Below are 17,631 nucleotides of genomic sequence, written 5' to 3' on the forward strand. Positions count from 1 at the left end.
AAAGGGATGGTGATCCAAGAAGTGACGTTGTGTCACAACTTAAGATGGAAGGAAATCTGAACATCCCCTTTTTCCATTCATGTTGATATTTTATTTCTATGCTTATGCTTTCCTCTCAGTGACTAGTTTGAAATCTCAATTAAAGTTCAGTTTCAGCTAGAAATTGTCCTTTAGACATCTCAAATTCATCATCTCCCTCACATTTTTTTCTTATATATGGACTGTTTGAAAAACAAACAATCAAAAAGGAAAAAAAAGCATCTCACTTGCCTATTATTGGGCGAAATGGACAAATCAGTGGAAAGCGACCATCTTGTCTTACGTTTTTGAATGCTTGCACTCGCCCTCTTGTCTTGTGTATCACATTTTTGTAAACATTACCCAAATAATAATGATGAAATGCCACAGGACAGTTAGACTGGTAAGTAACACGGTAAAAATGTCACACATAAGTATTTGTATGCATTTGTAAGCGTGCTACTGTGTGTGTTTGTGAAACATGCCTGTCCTTTCTATGGCTCGAAGTTGACTAAAATGCATCTTTTTACATATCAGTTTACCAATAAGTATTGAGCGCTGTATATTAGATCAATTGAAAGAAATAACAAAAGGGAAAAAAAGAAAAATGTCACTCAGTTTTCCAAAATCATCATCAAGTTTGATCTTTATTCAACATCATTAGCCAGAAAACCTGTGCTTAAGATGTTTTCTGTTCTCTTCTTTTCCCTTCCAATAGTGTCATGAGAAGGACCCAGCGAAGGACGTTCATGGATACTTGAACCAATGAGAATTTAAGACCAGACGTCGCTTCTCCGGCCCTCTCACTACTGGACTCTGCTGGGTGTCAAGCAACTCCAGAGCTTGTGGACTGGTTCACAGATGAAAATGAACTTTTAAAAACATTTTATCTTCTTCTTTTCACCTTTTTCATTTTATATCACATTTTGTGGGCCTGACTTTGTCCTGGTTCATTTCAAATTTTACGTACATTTCTTAGGTTTGATACAAGACTTTTAACTTTTCTTGAGTGACTGAACATCATTCGCATAGCTCAAGCATTTAAAGTTTTACTTGTCTTTGATTTTGTCTTCATTTGTGAGCCAGGCATCATTCTTACTTTTCTTGAGTGAGTTTTCTTAATAGTTTTGATTTTATATACAATTGCCTGTGCTCAGTCATCCAGCCTGGATTTACAGTAGGGACCAACACTTTCATCCACGGTCTCTACACCAGTCCTACTTTTTCTTACCAATCCCTCAAACTACTTCAACGGTCAGTCACTCCTCCATCCAGGGCTATGAGAGGAAGAGACAAGACCCAGCTCACATCATCATGCAGGAGTTGAGGAGAGAGAATGGGAGTTGGGCTGGCAATGTTCAAGGTAAGGGATAAACCTTCTCTATTGTTTTTCCTCGCTATATCTCTGGCTATGTTCGTAATGGAATACTTGCTGGGTAGATTACTTGCAAACTGTAGTCGGTTACTGATTCCAAATCACATGAAAAAAATGTAGTTAGTAACATAATCCATTACATTATACATTTAAGGTAATGTAATCTGACTACTTTTTGATTACTTTTATACCACTTTTGACCTAACCCGTTTATCACATTGATGTGAATAGAATAATCTTGTACCATATTGATATAAAAATAAAAAGAGAAAGAAAATCTATTCTAATTACATTACGTCAGGGTTTCCCAGGGTTCATGATGGAACTGCAGAGGGTTCGTGAGTGTATCAAAATAAAACACTTTCTTAAAAAGATGAAATATTTCATTTGTTTATCTGCATGTCATGTGAAAACTAACCGACATCAGAGGTATGAACTTAATTTTATTATTGATTATTATTATTATTGATTTAATTTTATGGCCACACTATAGGTTAGGGTCCAATTCTCACTATTAACTATCTATTAACTATGACTGTTGCCTCAATAAACTCCTAATTACTGCTTATTAATAGTTAGTAAGGTAGTTGTAAAGTTTAGGTATTGGGTAGGATTAAGGGATATAGAATAAGGTCATGCAGAATAAGGCATTAATATGTGCTTTAATAAACAGCCAATAATATGCATGCTAATAAGAAACTAGTTAAGAGTGAGAATTGGACCCAAAACAAAAGTGTTACTAATTTTATTATTGACCTAACTTATTATCTCAGGGGTACTTCAAGTAAATATATGAGGTCAAATAGGTTCAGCTGACAAAAAAGTTGAAGAATCCATGCACTGCATGTAAATATGAAATTACGTGATTTTGTATATTTTAATGTTGAGAAAACACACAAAAAAAGATTTCTGTAAATCCAGTGATCAAATGCTGTGTGGGTCTCAGTTTTCAGTGGCTGGACTGTGTGTGCATTAAAGCATGTGCATTTAAAGTGACAGTAAAGACCTTTAGAAATGGACATTGTTAAAAATGTTTCAAATAAATTCTGGGTTTTTTTTTTATTAATCAAAGAACACTGAAAAAAGATCATGGTTTCTATAAAAACATTAAGGAGCACAACTTTTTTCAACATTGATAATAAATGTTTTTGAGCAGCAAATCATCATATTAGAATGATTTGTGAAGGATCATTTGACACTGAAGACTGGAGTAATGATGCTGAAAATTCAGCTTTACCATCACAGGAATAAATAATATATTCATAGAGAACTGTTATTTTAAATTGCAATAATATTTCATATTACACTTTTTACTGTATTTTTGATCAAATAAATGTAGTCTTCACCATCATTGAGCAACTCAATGGAGAGAGATGCTTTTTGCCTGTAGTAGCAACATCTACCAGTAGGGCCTAAATGGACCATGCTAACCAGCCAAACCTTGGATATCTTGGTTAATTGTTTTTTCAAAATCAAATTTGTGAAAAAATTTACAAAATTTGGCAGTTCACTTAAACAATAGTTGGGCTATTATAAAAGTCGTAAAAGTCATAAAAGAGTCAAAAATCATAGCTAATTTTACGTTAATTTATCACAGAGAAAAGGTTGTGCATTGCATTGTGGGATACAGTACCCAGCGCTAGTACTTTATTATATGCTGCCCATTTTGGCAAATATAATAGGCCATATTCAATACATACATGAGATTTACACAGAATACATACTATGGCTGGGTTAAAAATATTGATTTCTCAATGTTAATCAATTTTGATGAACTGAAATCGATTCTTAAATCCCAAGAGTCGATTTTTTAGTCTGTTGTTTTCAGTTGATAAATGAAAAAATATTTGTAGTGTACCTCCCATTAAATAAATTGCATAAGCTTTGTGCTCTGTTACTTTTTTATATGAAACAAACTCTCGGCTTTCAAATTGTGTCAAGTTTATTACGAAATTCAATAAATACCGTTTTGGGGCTCTTCAATATGGCGTGACAGATCGCACTGCTATAACACGAAATAAACATCAGAAGATATGTTGAAAGACACAGTACAACTTACTGAAATCCATATCATGTCGCATGTATTCGCTCAAAAACCAAGAAAAGACGTCAATGAAACAGTTTGTAAACAGTGTGACTTAATGCTATATTCAGTGCCCATACTGTAGCTCGATAGTTAGCTAGAAAAATGAACTATATGGAGATTTTGCTCAATATATGCACTAGATTTCATATTCATATTTTTACTTAACATGTTCTTTAAAATTTCATGCATGTTTGAATAAATCCATCATGAAAATTGAAATGTTTTTATGATTTACTGACAGGGTTCCTAGTTTACAGCATTTGAGAGATATTTTTCCCTTTTATAGATACAATTTATAAATAAAATTTGCCATGTAATGCCCCTCATGTACAGTATATCCAAATGAATCAATATCGAATCAAATTAAATCAAAATCGGAATTGAATCGAATCGCAAACTTGTGAATCGAAATTGAATTGTGAAATTTGTGTCAATACCCAGTCCCAGCCCTAATGCTGCAACAATATTAAAAGTAGTATGGTAATATAGTATTCTGAATAGCTTGAATAGTTGACATGCTCTCTTTCGCTTTCTTTCTCATCGCCATTTTACCTAATTCTAAAGGCCACTTACTCGAAGGCCTAAACGACATGTCTATTTTTTCTTTCAGGGCTCTAATTTTCTGTTGCCTCAATGAATGTGTGCGTTTCTGGTACTCAGCTCACCATTGTCTTGTTTTCATGCAGGCATTCTCCCAAATTGCACTTGGTCGTGCTGCCTTCGATCCAGTTTGAGTAATGTGCCTGTGGTCTGGGTCAGACATTGCAGCTAAGTGGGTTAATGAAAGAGAGAGTAGGAGCGATAAATACTGAGAAAGAGATATAGGGTAAGAAAATAGGGTGAGAAACAGACGGAGAGGTCGAGCTGCCTTTTACTCTCTTGCTCTCTTTTCTCAAGCTGCTCTACAGGCGCTCCTGATAGCCGTTAGACTCAATCCTGGGAAAACAGGAAAGTCGTTAGCCGATCTGAAAACGTCTGATGATGTATCGCCCTCTTAAGATGTGCCGCTGATGATTAACGTGAGGTGACAGCGTTTTTTACCCACGTCAGTGGGGTCGAAGCAGCTGTCAATCAAGCTTGACACTGATTGACAGGGACCAGAGGGATGAGGACAGTGTGGAATGTCTTTCAGAGTGAAGCATCACTCAGAGATTCTGTTGGTGTGGTAACGGAGCCTCTGTTGGCATGGCAACGGAACACAGGGACACGAGGGCATTCTAGACTTTCAATGATATAACTGCTACACAGAGATGGTGCAAATCTGATATTGTGTCAGCCGTTGTTTCAGAAATAATGATACTTAGGCGGTAGACACCTTGCTTGTGTACACAAATTGTCTGACAATGTACTGCTCTACATTGAACTTGTGTCTCTGTGTACCGACTGAGCAAACAACAAGCCTTAATCTATCATCCTGAAAACTGGGGAAATTTGACTTTGAAATGTTAGTTTTCAAACAACGAAGATGATAGTCAATAAAAGCCTCTCAGGGATGGATGATGACTTGTTAGTGAAATGTGTGGTGTGGGTTTGTTGGTGCTCACTTGTTTTGTAGCTTTGTTGTGAAGGAGTGAATATAGAGAGCTAGAATGTTGTGTACTTTCTAGTCAGAGAAACAGGACAGTGTGTTATAAAGCCTAGACATTGGTATTCTTTTCATTTTTTTAACTGTTTAAAATAATATAAAATAAATTATAATTATGAATAATACTTTATTAATAAATTTTATTTTATTATTATGTTTTTTTGTAAAAAATTCTTAAATCCAATTTAGGAATTTCTACAATAATTTGGAAGGATCCTAATTTGATTCCAATATGATTCCACTTGTCTTAATAGCACAACATTCACCATTAGGATAACTTATATTCTAGTAGGATTTTTTTTATTCGTTTACAGGATTCTTATTTGATTTTTGTTTGGTTTCAAATTATCAATAATTATTAAATATAAATTAGATTTTTTTTTTTTTAAACTAGGACAGACTTTGCAAAGAAAGTAGGTGTAATAGGCATTATAGCTGCATGATTAATCATTAAAAATCATGATCTCGATTCAAACACTCACACAATCTCATTCTTAAGCGACAGCGATTCGGCTGTGTCTATTAAACACTTGACAAGTACTAACACATCGAACAATCAAATCTTTGTTCGCGCTGTCGCTGAGCCAGAGAAAGCAGTTGTAATGTAGATATGAAACAGTGTCACAACCACACAGTATCAGTAAATTCTGTGATACAAATATTCAAATTATCACAGAAGTACTGGGATAAAAGTTTATAGATCGTATATAAACAAGTCGGATATAAAGAAATACGATTTTTTTATCAATTACATCGTCACGCCAGTAGGTGGCAACAAGTGACTGTTAAAAACTATATTGAATCATTTATTCAAAAGATTTGTTCAAAAACGCTGATTCATCCAGTAATGAAACAAGTGAAGTATTTATGAGTGAGTCATTTAATCATTCATTCAAACCGATTTTTTAAACATTTTAAATAGACTGCAGCACTTATCATTTTGTCAGAACCTCTAGTAAATGACACGTTATTTTGTTTAGTTGTCTGTACAGAATCAAGGGAGAATCGTGATCTCCGTTTGAAACAAAAAAAGTTGTGATTCTCAGTTGATCCAGAATCGTGCAGCTCTAATTGGTAAATGCACAAAACTTCCAATAAAAAGAAGAAAAAACAGACATATAAAGAAAAAGAGCTCTTAACTCACTGCTAAACTGAATAAAATTGAAAGTGTGTTTTCATTTTTTTGTAAACAGCAGTAAACGGTCAGATAAAACTGAAAAGTAAAAGCAGGGTATACAGAGTTCAAACTGTTGTCTGCTGAAGTGCACAAACGTTTGTGTGTGAAAGTGTTTGTGGCAGCAGGAGAGATGGATTGACATGACACAGAGGTCATTATCCTGCACTGGTCTTTTCTCGTCGGCTTTAACAGTATTGGCTAACAAATTAAGGGGATTTGGTTCCAGTGTGTGTTTGTGTGTATGTGTAATGGGCGCATTTAACACAGAGTTCATTCGTGTAATCAGGTCAAAAGGAATACCTTATGGCACAGGTCAGTTTGCTAACAGGCAAGTACGGCTGAGTGTGCATGTGTGTGTCTTTTGACCCTCCTCCCCCTCATGGGGATGAATTGCCACTTTATCAATGTGCACCTGTTGTAATTCACACCTCCATCACCATATGAGTGAATTTGGCTCTCGTCCCTCGTTCACTATGCTAGTTAAAGCTTAGCCTTAATCACAGCGCATGACTTCATTACGGATAGAGTTACAGTGACTTAATGAGCTCTTGTCCAGTCATGCACAGTGTCATAAGTCTCTGAGATGAGTGATATGCATATTTAATGGCATTATGTCATTCATTATGTAGTTTAATGACATTCTGCTTCTTTGGAATGGAGGATATGGGCGAGAAAGTTGCGAGGAAGCAGATATGCACGGCAGACAACAATCAAAATATCTTTATACCAAACACTGCAGTTCAATACCATATTTTGCTTTGCTGTTGTTATTATTTTTATTTTTTTTGAAGTGTGAAATACTGGATATATCAGATTAGCTGTCACCTAAGAAACGTTTGGTCTGCATTTTCTTGCTGTCTGCTTTTACTGCAGGGATGCTCAATCTTATTCCTGGAGATTTACCGTCCTCTAGATTTTAATATAAAACTCAATCAAACATGTATTAATAGCTAATAATGATCTTTATGCCAAGGGGTCAAGGTTTGGCTGGTTGGTACGGTCCAGTTAACCCTTGCTGGTAGATGCTGTAACTGTGCCATCTTGGGGCACACATTGACGGCCGTTCAAAAGTAGACGTGCATTGTGAATGATTTTTTTTTCCAAATGTCATATAAATCCCATTTTACATTTTTTGGCATGTGGAGACCTTTTAAAAGTGTGAAATTGACTTATTCTTCACTGGCCTTATTCTACCATTCATGTCAGGTCTCTGGATATAGGAAAGATCTGGAAAGATTGCAAACATTCACATTAGATACATAATAAAAGTATACTTTCATATATATATATATATATATATATATATATATATATATATATATATATACTAAGTGTGTGTATCGGTCAGGTGTTCAGTTGAGTCCACCTAGAACCTCAAGCAGTAGTGATTTGTAATGCCTGATTAATCAAAAACATATGTACACAATGTAGCAAATGTATAAGCTAGCAGGCTAATCGCCTAGTGATGTGCAAAGCTAGTTTTCTGATCATAAAAAATACAAAGAACAAGAAATGTTTAATTTCACACTCTTCAGCTTCAGTTATATAAGGTTATATGCAGCATTATATAAAAACATGAATGGTCATAAAACATAGGCTATAGTGATTTTGTAAGATTCAAATCATTTGGAGGGTTTCTAATCAGGCATTGAATAAAGAGGAATCATGCCAACTCAACAAACTGTTAATAACAGAAAATGTTGATTGAGCATCTGTGGCCTAACTATATATGATCTTTGCAAATTATGTTTTGGACTAGGAAAAAGTCATAGTGCTCATAATGGTTTAATACCAGTAGTGGAAGTCCAAGTGATTTAAAACTAGTAAAGGATGCACTACACCACATCACAGCTCACGTTCGTATCCCTTTGGTGTCCATTAGCGAACGCTACATGGTGTGTTACAAAGCACCGAGGAGTGGACGATTGAGTGATTTGGGATGGGGCTCATTGTTTCATGGTAACCATGTGCTGATATTCATTTGGCCTAAACAAGGAACAGCTTGGTAATTAATTACCCATGACCAATGGGCAGGGGGGGTGAGCCAATGCTCGCGTGTGATTGGTCAAAACAGAAGCAGGCCATCACCAAGCCCTCAGGGGAGGAAGTGATCTCTCACCCGAAAACCTGCTCATCACTGCGCTCGTGTCTGTCAGAGTGTGTACGGTCTGATACAGATGTTATGGTTGCAGCCATTCATAACATTTACAGTATTTGGCGTACACTAGTAGTGCTGCTTTTCCTCCGTATCTGCTGGCCAAGAAAACTTTCCACGTAGAATCTCGCACATCCTGTGTGTTTGTATAGGTGTGTGAAGTTGTGGGTAACATAAGTTCAGTTTAAAGGGCCCATATGGATTTGCATATGTTTAGGGCTGAGTTGTGTGTGTCCTAGTATGCATGCATGTATGTATGTATGTATATATGTTTGTATGTATGCGTGTATGTATGCATGTATGTGTGTATGTATGTGTGTATACATGTATGTGTTTATGTATGTATGCATGTATGTGTGTGTGTGAACATGTCTGTTCATTTGGGTGTTTTTGTGAGTCTCTGTGTGCATCTGCTAGTAGCATTGTGTTTGTAGTGCTGCATGTTTTCATGACATGAGGGAGAACACTTTCTAACTCAAACGTATCTCATATTTACCTGAATTTAAATTTACCCGACAACTGTGTAATTTCATAACTGTGGTACAACAATAGGTGGAGTGGATTGTAACACCATTACAAAACAGACATTGTTTAGATTTTGTGCGTTATTTTTGATTTTAAACCATTTATTTTAAGCATTTAAATTAAAAAAGGTTCAAATATTATTGAACACATAACAAATGGGCTAATGGGCTATTTTCTAGGCTTTTTAATATTTAGGTCAAAGGTTGAATAAATGTTACACTATCATTAAGGTCGGTAAGATTTTTAATATCTTTTTGAAAGAAGTCTCATGCTCACCAAGGCTGGATTTATTTGATCAAATGAAATAGTAATAACAGTAATATTCCGAAATATTATTTCAATTTAAAGTAACTGTTTTCTATTTTACAATATTTGAAAAAGTAACTTATTCCTATGGTGGCTAAAGTAACATTTTCATTTCCTTCAGAAATCATTCTAATATGCTGATTTGCTGCTCAAGAAACATTTTTTTTTGATGAACAGAAAGTTTAAAAGAACAGCATTTATTTGAATTGAAATAGCTTTTTATAACCATTTACAAGGCTTTTCTATTTTTGATAAATGTAATGCATCCTTGCTGAATAAGTATCAATTTCTTAAAAAAAAAAAAAATACTGACCCCAAAGTTTTGAATGGTAATGTACATCAAATTAAACTGAGACATCTGTTAATTCAGATGACACCAGCAGTTGTCACATAATATTCATTAACCTAACTGCAAATCAAATTATAGCCCAGAAGTGAATGTAATTTTCAAAAAAATTGAATCTTGTAAAAATCTTGTACACAGAGATTTAGAGGTTGTACTGTCACCTAGATAGTAGATGGTCAAATATGACAGGGAATTGACCGCTGTAGTGTGTATAAACGTACCCTGTGATATTCTCAGTGAACAAAATGATAATCGAAAAATTCTCACAAAAATCTGATTTAATACTGGGAAGCTTGATTTTGGCATCTATGCCTCAGTTGCAATCAGAGCAAACCGCTGCTGGCTGTTATTTAGGCGTCATTATGAGGAGAGAGCACTTCAGTAAAGGTTACAGCTCAGATGCAGGAGTTCATAAACACTGGTTAATGGAATCGCGCTCACAGTGCCATATGACAGATATACCTTAGAGACTGGAGTGTGTGCGAAGTGTGTATTTGGGAACGTATGCTTGCACGGAAGCCAAGACAGAAATGCTGGCTAAATGTCTAAGTATGAAATGAGCTTAGTTAGAGGTAAATATCAAGTTGTTTCCCTCTGATAGTGTTATTTGCCTGTTTCGGTATTTGTGTGTTGCATGTACCCAGAGATTTGACGTAAGAAGGCAGGCCTACGTAAGAAGTATACCTCCATAGTGTTGCACTGGATTACTAGACAGCCTAATCTCTCACTTTAAGTGCGATCTGTGTGTGAGTGCATGCGCGTGCATGTGTGTGTGCGGTTCTTCTGTTACACGATATGTTACAAACCTCTGTCATCTCTTTATGCTGAATTAAATAACATTTTTGTGTGTTCCGGAAACTGAATCAACTGTCTCGGGTTTATCGGAATTCATTCTGTATAACTGCATCAATGAATGTTAATTCAGTTTCTGGTTGTTATCAAAGCTTTCCCACCCCGCTCTGAAACAGAGCTCGTATGAGATGGGAGGGAGTCTGTGATGTGCTTTTGTACAAACATTTTGTTGAATACATAATTTATTACTTCGCCAGGAAGAACTGAGATGGAGGACTGCGTAGAAAAACGCCTTATCTGCGTTTCCCAAAGCAATGAAAGAAGCAGAGATGTGTTACAGTGCTCAAATGTACACACTTGTATTTATTCATTTCACATCCTCTCTCGCCCTCTAAAATGTGCACAATGTCAGGGTACCTTTGAATCACCTGTCACGCATGTCGTCGGCTACCCTTCCCTGTGTTCGCTCAGTTTAATTGTGTCAGTTTTACTTGTAAGTCTTGTTTGGTTTGTTCTGGACTGCGGTAATCATGTTGGTTTGGTTCTAGTTTTGATCATCGATTGCTTTTAAGATCAATAAATCATTCTAAGTGGCATTTTAGCTGACACCAACACACTTGCACAGGCTTGTTGGAAGCTTTCTGACCATTGTAGCCAATCTGAGGCCCTTGGGGGCCATTCTCTCGTCTTAAGCCAATTGTCAATCAGGCACAACTGTCTCGCAGAAAATCAAGAGAGAGCAATCTATCGGAGCAGGCAGATGCATGGATATTATACAGCACCACGGGGAATGTGCGTGTATATGTAACATTTTTTGTCGTCTGTGTCAGTTAAACTTAAGCGTTGGTGGTAGCCATCCAGCAAATGCTGAGCGACACTGGAATTCTTCACAATAAACACCCATATACAGTGAGATAGATGCAGTTTGAGTGTGCAAGCATGTATGTCTGAGAGCAAATAATTACAAATATTACAATAGCTGTATATATGATGTATTTATGTAATATATAACAACTGAAATAATGTGTGCATTTCTAGTTCAACAGCTACACTAGTCAACAATGGTTCAGAATGAGATCAAAACCTGCCTTGAGCTCTTTGGGTTTAACATTAAGAAAAAACACAAGTGAAAAGCCGTGCCTTCATGTCACTGTGACTGGCTATATCAGTACAATACAGAAAAAAAACACATTGAAATGATTAATGCATTTAATGCAACCTGAGGATGAGTAAATGGTGACACAATTTTCATTTCACTATCCCTTTAAGCAATATCACATGAATGCTGTTTTTGTCCCAAAAGCACGAGTGCAAATGTGATATTGATTTTATACAACAGTTCAATAAATAAGAAGTTAATATTGTGTTATATTTTAGACACAATATTGACTGTTTTTGCTCAATTTTGCCTACGAAGATATGACCTATAAAGCCACTATTGTGCAAAACTGTTGTGTGTCTCCGAGCAACAGACAGCGGTGTTTCGTTTTGACTGACTTCACGTTTTTAGCAAATCAATGGGGTGAAGTATTGATTCAGTGGATAATGAATCGACCTGTTGAGCAAATTGAATGAATGAAATACTCAACGACTTACTCGTTAAGACATTTACCGCCACCTACTGGCAGTTTTGGTTTCTTATTGAGAGTATCATTTCATTAACAAAATAATTTCATATTTCCATATTAATAAAAAACCCATTTAAAACCTAGTAATCCCATTTCATTATTTATGCAATTGTAATTAAAGTGTAAATGCAATCAGGCCACCTCTGAGCTGCTAAACGGACTGTAAATATATCTAAAAAGTAATTCAGATGCAGCTTATAAAAAAATAAAAAACATGGCCGTTGTAGCCTAAATGTTGAATCAAATGAAAAAAAAATCTTTCTAAAGCTACTTTTTGTAATGTCTTTTTGATGCTTTTCTCATTTAACACATTAATGACTTTAAATGATCTTTTGGGGGTAATTTCTCAGCCAAAACTGATGTGTGATCATTTTGTGATTAATAAGATTAATTAATCGGCACATCATGTAGTTAATTAGAATAAAAATTTTAATGGCTTGATATACAGTTTTTATTTCCATTTGAAAACGTGTTTTTACATTTGATGTGACTTGGTTTTAAAAAATAGTATGGTAATATACTAATAATATCGTATAAATTATGTTCCTCATGGTTTAACCCAGAAACTGTGTAAACATCAAATGAAACTGGAAATGAATTTACACTGGACTTAAAGCCACCTGAGCACAAAGAGAGAACTTTCAGAAGTCTGCTACCTATCATTGGTGTGTATCTGATATCCCAGCTGTCAATCAGCATTTCAGACGGTTCTGTAACATGCATTTTGATAAAACATTCCTGGAGCTGACATTGAGCCTTGAGCTCCTTAGGAGAAAATGCGTGGGAGGTGTGTGTGTTTTATTTCATTTATTTATTTTTAGTATTATTAGTATTATTGCAAGAGATGGTGGTTTCATGTATGTTCACAATGTGTCTCTAAAATACCTTTTTCATAGGCTGTGAATAGGTGTTACTATGGACTTTAAGACCACAAAATCTATATAACTGTGTCTGTATATAGCAGTCTGCTATGTTTGTGTGTGTGTGGAGGAAGGTTCATTTGAATAGTTGCTATGGAAACCAAGTGCTGTTAAAATGAGAGGCAGAGCCAAATAGAGCATCTTAGTCTCTCCTCCCTCTCTTGTTCACTCAACTGCTGTTCTCCTAGTCTTCTATCTCCCTATCTAGTGCTCATCCTTCCGATCTGTGTGCTTCACTTTGCTTACCTCCTCTTAATGAGCTGATTATTAGAACGTTTTCTCTTTTCGTCACTACTCTCGTTCTGTCTCTGCTTCATTCGTTTAGTCTTCTAATTTTCTCTTTTCCGTTTTTTTCAATTTCTTTTTGCAGCTCATCTCCATACTTTTCCATTCCCCCTCAACTGAGTTCTCTCTCTCTCTCTCTCTCTCTCTCTCTCTCTTTCTTTCTTTCTCTTTCTTCCTCCCACACTTTGTCCTCCTCCGTCTCTTCTCTCGTATGCAGCAGAGAGAGCTAATTCACAATTAGCATGTGTACCTGCAATTAGCACTGACAAACCTCCAATAATTAGCCTTGTAAAAGCAGTCTTCCTTTTTCAAGCGTGTTTGCTTTCTTTCCGAGTAATGCCTCCCTTATGTTGTCCTTTCATCCTTTTGTCCTCCTCTTCACCCACCATGTTTTTCTTTACCTGTTCTTTAAAGACCCTTGAAATGAGTTTTGTGGCTGTTAGCTGGCATGTCGTTTAGTCTGTTACCCTCCAAAAATAGGCTGCTACTGGTTAAATATCTACTGTAATATAAGGAAATACATGATTTTAATGCCGTTTGCAAAAAAAACAAAAAAAAACAAAAAAACAATGCTTTTTGCACGCAAAATGGAAGAAGTCTCTGCTCACCAAGATTGCATTTATTTAATCAAATATGCATATTGTGAATTGTATTATTACAATTTAAATGAAGAGTTTTCTATTTGAATATATTTCAAATTGTAATTTAATCCTGTGATATAAAGCTGAATTTTCAGCATCATTACTCCAGTCTTCAGTGTCACATGATCCTTCAGAAATCATTCTTATATGCTGATCTGCTGCTCAAGAAACATTTCTTATTATTGTCAATGTTCAAAATCGTTGTTTTGTGTAATAGTTTTTTGTGAAAACCATGATGATTTTTTTTCCAGGATTTAAAAAAAATAAAAGTTCAAACAAACAACATTTATCTGAAATAGAAATCGGTTACACTTTATTTTAAGGTGTCATTGTTACAGTGTAATTATATATTTAAGTACTGAGTAATATTTTCTTCTTATCTTCTTATTAATTAACTACATGTACTTACTATAGGGTTAGGATAGGATCAGGGTTTGGTTTAGGGTTAGTTGCATGTCTAACCCTAGTTATGCCTAATTTAACCCTAGTTATACCTAATTTACTGATATTACTATGGTAAGTACATGTAACATATGTAACATGGACACTGTAAAATAAAGTGTTACCTAGAAATCTTTTGCAACATTATAAATGTCTTTACTGTTACTTTTGATCAGTGCATACTTGCTGTATAAAAGTATTAGTTTTACTGACCTCAAATTTTGGAACGGTAGTGTCTGCGCAAATTCCCGTTTCAATGAAAAATGTCAAGAAATGAAACTGCACTAATCAAATAATTTTGTGTTTTTTAGTATGTTTCATTTATTCCATCTTTAAAGGTGCAGTAAGTGATTTATGAGAAACAATGTTGATATTTGAAATCAACCCAAACAAACACACCCCTCCCTTCATTGCTCCTCCTCCAAAATGCACAAACACTCAATGCAAGTGTGGATGAGAGCTTTATCATAGCTGAAGCAAAGCAAAATAATGCTTCGCGAAAAACGAAAAAACCGAAGATGACAAACGACAAGGAAGAATAAAAAATAAACATACAGTACACAAGAATACAATCAAGAGTTTGTTGTTAGTCGTCAGCAGCACAGAAGCTCCAGACAAACAATGACTCTCAAAAACTGTCCTATTACTATAGCTAACATTACAACAAACGCATTGTGTTGTTTCTGTGAAACCAATGTTACTCAATACTCACATATGGAGCAGAAACAATGCTAATATTAACGCGGGTCCTAAAGCTCTTGCCTGATCATAACCCTTCTTTTTACAGTGATAGTATTCTGACCTTTTATCTTTTGTAATGTCTCTCAGACATCTCTCTTTCTACAGTCTTTCTTAAAATCTCCCTCTTGCTCACTCGCTCTCCTCCCCCATCATGAGTGTATACACCCCCTGCTGCTGATTCGCTACAAGTATGTTGTGCTGCTCGGTCCGATCCACTTTCAGAAACCACTTACTGCACCTTTAACAAACAGACAGAAACGTATTCCCTAATGACTAACTTGTTTCACACCTCTGCTAATGATAATGGCTCTAAATAACAATAAGTGTTCCTCAAAAACATCACAGAAAGGTAACTGGCCAATGTCAGTTACTATGTGTGTATTTGTTTGTGTGTGCTGTTTGCTGATAAATCATCTTGTATCTTATTCATCTGATTGCATTTGGTATTCATTGTGCACACATTACTCTCCCTATTTATCTCTCTCTGTACACACACAGTTACTTTTTTCTCTCACTGTGTTTCACAATCTAGGTTATTTGAACTCTTTGAGCTCATTTTTGAAGTGCATGAATGTGTAGGCCAGGCTTTGTCTACACTGTAGGAACAAATGTCCCCACAAGAGACAGAAAATAGCATTAGTTAGCTCAGGATAAAAACAACTGATGTCAATGGCAAATCCCCAGTATAAAAAGCGTCAAATAATAATTTGGGGACAAAATTGTCCTCAGATTTGACAAAACCTCCATTTGGGATGTTATTAAAGGTAAAAATAAAAACTATAAAACTGTATTTTTATAAAATTTGCTAAATCCGTCCTGACCTCTCTTAAAATAAATAATTATAGGCTTACCGTAGTGATTTAGGGCAAGATGGTTTAATGATGTACTCGCTCATTATTTAAGTTGTTAATTTTGAAGAAAAAAGTGACATAGTGTAGCTCTAATTGTAAAAACATTAGAAGTCTTTTGCATGTCCTTAGTTAGATAAACGTAAGTGTGTTTACTGTTGCAAACGACCTAATTTCTCAAGATTGCCAGTTTCTGTGATTTCTGTCCAACATACGTCAATAATGAAGAGGACAGACCGTTGAAATGAGGACACATGCTCTTTTTAAAACGACAGGCTCGTCAGCTTTACTTGCGTACTGCGACTCAACTTTCACCAGCCAGAGTCAAGTTCAGATCATGTAGATTTGATGCGAATTCATCTCCCAAACTAAAGTTGTCTCCCTCTGTCTCCTCTTTTTCTCTGTCTGCAGGGACTGTATCTTCACTCCTCCGCCATGCTTGTCAGCCTCCACCTCTCCTCTTCCCCTTTCTCCGACCGTCGCGTCCTGTCTTTCGTCTCCCTCGCTTCCTCTTCCAAACCGACCCTCTCCCTCTCGTTGCTTCTCCTCTCTCTCTTCTTCTTCCCCACCTGCGAGTCTCGCCGTGGAGGCGGGATCGGGACGCCCGGCAGCGAGCGAGGCCAATCGATCATCAGCCCTCCTCATTATCCTCCACCAGGAGTCAATCCAGTGGGTCCTCCCTTGCCACCAAAGTTTGCTCAAGGCCTTAGCATCGCGGTGATCCTTGTGGGAAACTCCAGCGAGGTGTCTCTCTCTGAAGGTCTGGAGAAAGAGGACTTCCTACACGTGCCTCTCTCTCCTAAAGTCGAGCTGGTCACAATGAACGAAACAGACCCCAAGAGTATCATAAACCGCATCTGTGCTCTAATGTCACGGAACTGGCTCCAGGGCGTGGTGTTTGGGGACGATACCGATCAGGAGGCCATCGCCCAGATATTGGACTTCATCTCGGCTCAGACGCACATCCCCATCCTGGGCATCCGCGGAGGCTCTTCCATGATCATGGCCGCCAAGGTATGAAAGACGTAACTGCTACCTACACATTTTAGGGCATTTTAGGTGCAAAGGTTGTTCAGATGAGGATACATTTTGCTGCCTTTATAAGAAACTTCATTTTCAGCAGATTCTAAAACACAAGTATTTTTAGTGGAAAAAGCAATCCCAGAATGCATTGTGATGAGCTAAGTGAAGCTTGTTCCAATATGGTTTACAGAGTTGAAAGATTTGCTGATTATAAATCATAATGCCATTTATTTATTTCTTAATATTAGTACATTTACTTTACACTTTTCCATTAGTTAACATGAGCTAACAATGAACAATTGCTTCTACTGCATTTATTAATCTTAGTTAATGTAAATCTCAACATTTACTAATATTTAAAATCAGAAATGATATTTGTTAACATCATGTACGCATGGTGATCCAACAAATTTGAACATTGAACATTGAACAAACAATGAACAATTAACTAACATTAACAAAAAATAATAAATGCTATAAATCCTTGTTAATCCATGTTTGCTAATATGTTTGTATTTATTAGAGAGAATTTTATCAATCTTTTCAATATATTTGAATGATATATACACGTATATATGTCAGTATGTATGTATGTATGTTTGTATATTAAAGTATATTGAAAAGTGCAGATAAAAAGTTAATGTAAGTTCTTTTTGTACTTAGGCTATCTACTTTATTATGCAAAGCAGAAGCAATTTGTTCATGAATGTGCAAGACTTCCTATCTATTAGCCGCTAAA

The 17,631-nt window shown here is 36.0% G+C and overlaps 1 protein-coding gene across 3 annotated transcripts in view; it reads left to right on the forward strand.

The window, feature by feature from the left end:
* Positions 1-1,142: 1,142 nt before the first annotated feature.
* Positions 1,143-17,631, forward strand: part of grin2bb (glutamate receptor, ionotropic, N-methyl D-aspartate 2B-b) — a 100,178-nt gene continuing 83,689 nt past the window's right edge. For all 3 annotated transcript variants that reach the window (XM_084094336.1, XM_084094337.1, XM_084094338.1), the window contains exons 1-2: positions 1,143-1,381; positions 16,281-16,883. In XM_084094336.1, coding sequence (XP_083950462.1) covers positions 1,355-1,381; positions 16,281-16,883 — 630 coding nt within the window. In that variant the 5' untranslated portion in view covers positions 1,143-1,354. The remainder of the gene's footprint in view (positions 1,382-16,280; positions 16,884-17,631) is intronic.

Source organism: Abramis brama (genome assembly GCF_963993115.1).
Source record: "Abramis brama genome assembly, chromosome: 2".
Lineage (NCBI taxonomy): Eukaryota > Metazoa > Chordata > Actinopteri > Cypriniformes > Leuciscidae > Abramis > Abramis brama.